The 7,030-nt window shown below is 31.8% G+C and overlaps 1 protein-coding gene across 1 annotated transcript; it reads left to right on the top strand.

The window, feature by feature from the left end:
* The first annotated feature begins 3,197 nt into the window (after positions 1 to 3,197).
* LOC132640419 (abscisic acid receptor PYL4-like) lies at positions 3,198 to 4,246 on the top strand. The gene has a single exon (XM_060357011.1). The coding sequence runs from the start codon at positions 3,379 to 3,381 to the stop codon at positions 4,039 to 4,041; it is 663 nt and encodes a 220-aa protein (XP_060212994.1). The 5' UTR covers positions 3,198 to 3,378; the 3' UTR covers positions 4,042 to 4,246.
* Positions 4,247 to 7,030: the final 2,784 nt, after the last annotated feature.

Here is a 7,030-nt window from a genome sequence, read left to right as displayed (position 1 = left end):
AAAAATAGAGATATATTTTATAACAAATTATTAGAAGAATATTTATTTATATCGTAAATGAATCTTAAATTTTAATTTAAAAAGTATTTCATTAATGACAACTAAATCGTTTATCTATAAAGACAATAGTGTATAAGAGAGAATGAAATTTAAATATACGCATACACATTCTTATACATACATATATACATACTTAATGCATTTAATATTAAAGTAGTAATCATAAAAAATAACGTTACATTTTGTGATGAATTCATAAAAGGATTATTCTAATTATAATATTAATGAACTTAAATAAAAATTTATAAATAGCTAGGTTAAAAACAATTATATATAATATAAAAAGATTTATATAGATGCATGATTGAAAATGTCAAGGATAAAATAGACATTGCATATAATAAAGGGAAGATAATATCTATTGTTCATAGTTGAGGAGAAAATTGATTTTTAAAATAAAGTTGGGGGCTGAAAATGATTTTCACCCATTTAAAAAAAAAACTATTTTCGCCCATTTAGTAATGGTTGGTAAGGAAAAAAAATCAATAATTTGATAGCTGAAGTGACAAAAGATAGCCATTCTATTGGATGATAAAAGATTACCGTACTAAGACATCATGAAACATTCTAATCTAATTTCTACCCCACTTGCCTATTTGATTTTAAGAATCTATCAAAATTCAAAGTTAAATGAGATCTTAACATTTTGAGCTAGTCGACTAAAGATAGCTTCAACAGCATAGTCGTAATGGTATAAATAATCATTGTTAGTATATACTTAATATATACAGTAACAAATTTAATAAGTATTTAGTTAGTGTATAACACAGCGATTATATACTGTATGTTGACTAAAATTGTAAAAATAAAGATTACGTTTATTTTTTGTTGTTGCCCTTGTTGGACTGTTGTATAGTACTAAAATTCAAATGTTTGGCAAATAGCGACTTTTAACGTCGGTAACCAAACATAATAAGCTACTGATCCCTTCGTCTCTATAGCATTTTTTGGATTTCGAGATTCAAACGAGTTTTTTATTTGATCACAATTTTTCATATGACTTTTAAATATTTGAATTGTCAATTATTGTGACTTATAGTACATTTTACGTCGTTTTCAAATATGTAAAATTTATTTCAAAAAACTTAAAGATTTTTTGTCTGAAAATATGATCAAAATTAATAGGTTTAACTCTCGAAATTTGAATTGTAATTGTGACAAAGGAGTACCATTTTAAAAGTTATATCACTAGGCACTCTTTTGCCGACAAAAAAATGGGACAAAAACACCCCTACTTAAAATACGAAATAACTCTAATATAGTATTCCATCCGCGCATTTTCATTTGTCTAGTAATGATTTGACACTCCCTTAAGGATCAATAAATAAAATGACAATTTTACTGTATCACTTTTTAAATATAATAAATTTAATATTTTGGAGAATGCATTGAAAAATGATTATAATTAATAATAAGGGTAAATTAGAAACTAAGTGATAAATTATGTCTTGATTTTTTGAACCGAATAAGTAAATGGACATCTATTTTTAGTTCAGTAGACAAATAAAAGTAGACGGAGGAAGTAATTACCAAAAAAACAATTGGCTCATCTCAGTCAAGCTTGGACTCGAACCAACTCGACTTATAACCTGTTTGGCCAAGCTTATTTTCTCCCTAAAAGTATTTATTTTTCAATAAGTGCTTATTTGAAAAAAAGTGAGGTGTTTGGCCAAGATTTTGGGAGAAAATAAGTGTTTCTGGAGAGTAGCAGAAATAGTTTTTCATGAGCTAAAAAAAACTGCTTTTGCCCAGAAGCACTTTTTTTAAAAGTACTTTTGAGAAAAATACAAATAGAAATACTTTTTAAAAGTTTAGCCAAACACTAATTGCTGTTCAAAAGTGTTTTTTAATTAATTGGCCAAACACAAACTGTTTTTTGCCAAAAGTGCTTTTTTGAAAAATATTTTTTTTAAAAAGTGCTTTTTAAAATAAGCTAATTTTAGAAGCTTGACCAAACAGCCTATTAGACTTCCGTTTGAATGGGCTTATGTTTTTGACTTATAAGCCAAAATTCATAAATTAAAAAATTCTAACTTATGACTTTTGACTTATTTTTGTAATTTTAACTTGTCGAAACAACTATTTCGCCGGTCGACCACACACAAGAATTGACTGGGCTGATAACGTAATTGTAGGAAAGTTGTGGGGCAATTTTATTCCAGACTGCGTCTAAATGAGCTTTTAGCAACAACTTGATCATCAACTTGCATGGCCCTAACGTAAGAAGTTAGCTAAAACGCCAACTCTTCTATAATTTTGTCTCCAAAGTTGATGTTCTCCGAGGATTTATCAAACTAAAATGACACGACTAGACAAATATTTTCAAGGTTTGTTGTAATAGTTACTCCCTCCGTCCTAAAAAAATTGTCCTCTTTTGACTTGACACAAAATTTAAAAAATAAAGGAAGACTTTTGAAATGTGTGGTCCAAAACAAGCCTTAGATATTTGTGTGGCTGTAAATTATCTCATAAAGTTAAATTGTTTCTAAATATAGAAAGGGGACAATATTTTTGGGACAGATTAAAAAGAAAAGGAGGACAATCTTTTTGGGACAGAGGGAGTAGTATTTACTTTTTGTAGAGGATACGAGGTTTATTCTAGGCCAAATATTTTAATCTTTAAAAGAAAAAAAAATTGTGTCCAGTCAATATCGTCACATAAATTGAAGGGAAATAAATAGTTAAACTCATAATTTACTGGCTTAATACATTGACATTCCCTCAAAATTGCTAGCAAATTTCATTTAGATATTAGAACTAAACCTTGTTCCAATTGAACACACGATAAAATGTTCATATTGGACACTTTCAGTTAAAATTTTGAAAATCTTTTTGCGCATGTTCTCAAATATCCATTAGGTAAATAAATTAATCACTTAAAATACATCACCTCCGTTAATTATACAAATTACCCTCAGTAAGCTGTCAAATCTCAGGCATGTTTCAATTGAGAATGATGTGTATAATTAAAAAATATGATATATTTTAAGTGATTAACTTATTTATATAATTGGCATTTGCGATCACGGACAAAAATAAATTCAATTTTTGAAAGAAAAGTATCTAATATAAACATTTTACCATCTATTCAGATGCTCAATTAGAACAAGTCGTAGTTCAAGTGTCTAAATAAAATTTGGCTCACATATTTTAGCGGCTAACGATGTATTAATCTAAGCCTAATGTGCGTGCGCGTTTGTACATGATCGATTACATGTATATCCATCTATCATCATTCATATATTTATATCAGAATCCATTCTCAGAATCTCATCTCACTTTCTCTTATCAAAGCACAACAAGAAAACTCTGAGAGAGATGACTTCCACACTTCAACTCCATCATATCAACCACCATAACACCACCACTACACTCTCCAAAAACTTCCACAAACAACAACAACAACATCCCACATGGCCAATCCCCGACAACCTCTTCCATTACCACAACCATGCTGTGGGTCCCACCAACAACAACCAATGTTGTTCCACCATAGTACAATCCATATCCGCCTCCATCGACACTATATGGTCCATTATCAGCCGATTCGACACCCCGCAAACCTACAAGCACTTCCTCAAGAGCTGCCACGTCATCCTCGGAGACGGGAAAAAAACCGGTTCCCTGAGGGAAGTCCACGTCATCTCCGGTCTCCCAGCGGCTTCGAGCATCGAAAGGCTCGAAATTCTAGACGATGAGAAGCATGTTATGAGTATTAGTATTATCGGTGGGGAGCACCGGTTGAGTAATTATCGGTCGGTGACGACGCTTCATCGGACGGTGGAGGAGGATGGTGGTGATGGTGAAGGGACGGAGGTGGTGGAATCTTATGTTGTGGATGTTCCACATGGGAATACTAAGGAAGAAACGTGTGTGTTTGTTGATACTATTGTACGTTGCAATTTGCAATCTTTAGCGCAACTAGCGGAGAATTTGGAGAAAACTAAGTATACAACAACTATGAGATACTTGTGCAATTAGAAATCCCCACGTTGTAATTTCCTCCCCTCATTTTTCCTTCTCCTACCACTATAAAAAAGAAAAAAAAAAAAAAAGAATACATACAGATGTGTATCAGCACAGTGCAACTGTCCTGTATAGAATAGAAAATTGCATCATTTTTGTATATAATATGTATCATTTTTGTTTAGAAAGTTTATATATAATTCTAGCATGTGCATATAAACTGTATCAGTCTTGTATGGAAAGTGTACCATACGTACAAAAAATGTATTATACAAACCGTATCATTGTGGTATATAATATGTATCACTATTGTATATGTAAAAAAAATCATATCATTATTGCATAATATGTGTATAATAAATGTATGTTTAATTCCAGCATATGTATATAAACTGTATAATTATTGTATATAAAGTGTATGTATAATTCCAACATATGTATATATGCTGTAGCAGCCCAAGTCGCCACAAAAAGTCTTTTTTTTTTAAGCGCTTGGGCTGTTGGGCCGGCCAGCCTTGACATTATTTTGGGCCGACTGACCATTTTTTGGCATTAATTTGGGCCGACCGGACACCTAGTGGGATTAAGTCCAAACAATGGTTAAATGTGGGATTAGTTTGGCTGAGTGGACACACAGTGTCCTTTTCCCTTAATTTTTGGCCCTCATAATTGTGGTGTTTAATTTTTTTCCGTTGTTTATTTAATGAAAATATTCAAATCTGTTTCATTCGGCGTAAGTTCTGTAACTTTTTATCTTCGGAAAGTAAAAATTTGCCTCACTAGGCACAAGTTTTGTAGAATTATGCAGCATAAGTTGTGATTATTTTCAGATTATATTGAGTGTTGAAAGTTTTGTCTTTTTCGGCATAACTTGTGTGGATGTCATGATATATGTCCCGAATGTGAAACTTTGCCGAGCGAAATCTAAATTATGCTGCGCCAAAATGTTGAAGTGTAAAAATTAAAGACCACAAATTTAAGGCGTAAAAATTAAAGACTACCCCGAAATAGGGACATTCATGTGAATGGTCCTTGGGAATATGTGTCACACCCCATTTTTTAACCCCGGAGGTTAAAATTAGAAGTACGACATATTGGAGATTCCTGTTTTTGTTGTTTTGTTTTTAGGAGTCGCCACCTAATTATTTACGGTGAATTAGGACACCTAAAGTTTATTAAAGTTATGTTTAAATTTAACTCTGTTTAAGATCTGCGAAACTTAAGATTCTAGGCAAGGGTTCAATTAGTCTAAAGGGAAGGTATTAGGCACCCTTTAAGACCCATTAACAATGGTTAACCAACCGGACTTATAGTTAATTAAGCTAAGTGTAAATATAGTATTATAGAAAAGAACATAACTTGGTAAATAGGACTGAAGTTATAGATAGACGTATAAGTAAGAATGCTATTTAAAATAGGACTTGTAAAAATAATACTTTGTACAAAAGAGTATTTCTAATGTTATTTTGTAGACACGACTTATAAATGTCGTCAAGGTTTTAAACGAAAGTATAATAATGTTGTTTGAAATAATACTTGTAAAAAAATGTAGTGATTTAATAAAAAGAGTTTAATTATAAGTAAACCAAAAAAAGAAACGGAATGAGTAATGTTCATACGTATTATGAATTACGCCAACTAGCAAATTAAAATGTATTTGTAAAATTATTGCAAGATTAATATTAATGTTTTAACAAATATGTATTTCAAGTATTCTAAGATAAAAAGAGTAAATCTTGATTCTTTTAGCTCGATGTGGTCGTGCTAATTTTGAAAATCAGTCATTCAAATAAATGTTATGGATACTATAAATAAGTTTAGAAGATAAAACGGAAGTGAATGTAATTTGCGGAATTAACTACCCATTACTAAACTAAACTCCTTAATGTCAAACTAAGATTCATCTAAATTAAAGAAATAAGACAAAGTAAAGAAATCAGTCATGCAAGGCAAATTAGAAGTACACAACGAAATAAGATAGCGAAAAAAAAAATAATGTCGGATCTAGCCCGTTTAGGCCCAACTATTGCGGACTGTTTCCGCTGCTGGGCTTTAGTCCAGATTTTAACATGGCTGTAAGGCCGTTTCTGCCATATGGGCCTTGGCCCAGAGTTTGTTTGCTGCGAATGGAAGGCTGATTCAAGAGGAGGATTTGGCTGGGATTTTAGCCCGACACCGAATGTGGAAGGCGACGAGTCCTCGAACTCGTGCGCGATGTTCATGCATAAAACGAAAGAAAAGATTAGTAAAGTGAAGATATACAAGAGAGTTATATGTGATATACAGCGCAATATACACTGAATTATATAAACATTTGTATATGTCTATACACCTTGTGTATAGATTTAATTAGTAAGAGATGGCAGTTAACCTGGGATTACAATATATAGTGGAACAGCGAAACCCAAATCAAGTTTTTATAAAAGAGAAAAAAGTTTACATGTTGACAGTACATCATTATTGTCCAGGCTCCTATTGAGCCACAACTTATAATTGAGATATATTTTTATAATGGGCAAACATCATTTTTCGTATGCACCCATACGCAAACAGTAGCGGCAGAATTAATACGGGGGAATTTAGGGCGTTAACTGAAATTCATTAAGAACCAAATGTGGGCCAGTATGAAATCTAAGCATACTATATTGTAAACTTCATTTCAACGAACCCCCACAAACTAATCTAAACACTCAACGGGTTGTATCGTATTGTAGACTTTGTTCGACCAAGTCATAGAAAGTGTATATGAGACAATATGTCAAGTAGTAATAACTAAACATATGGACAACGTATTAAACTCAGACCAAAGCACAAATAATTCAACAGAAGGACAGTAAGTAGATTTCCATTTTAACCCTGAACCAATTTTGTTTCAGATAAAGCTGCGTAGGAATCTCATGACTCAAAATATAGATTCAGATTAACAACTTGATTCACTCCTTTTATAAATTTTAGGTCTGGACAAACAAATATGTTGATTAAGACTAGTGTCAACTCTCACCTT

Source organism: Lycium barbarum, chromosome 5 (assembly GCF_019175385.1).
Source record: "Lycium barbarum isolate Lr01 chromosome 5, ASM1917538v2, whole genome shotgun sequence".
Classification (NCBI taxonomy): Eukaryota; Viridiplantae; Streptophyta; class Magnoliopsida; order Solanales; family Solanaceae; genus Lycium; species Lycium barbarum.
Note: the sequence above shows the minus strand (reverse complement) of the source record. Positions and strands in the feature narration are given on the sequence as shown.

Excerpts from the sequence above, each read along its gene's own strand:
- LOC132640419 (XM_060357011.1), top strand. The coding sequence starts at position 3,379 with ATGACTTCCACACTTCAACTCCATCATATCAACCACCATAACACCACC.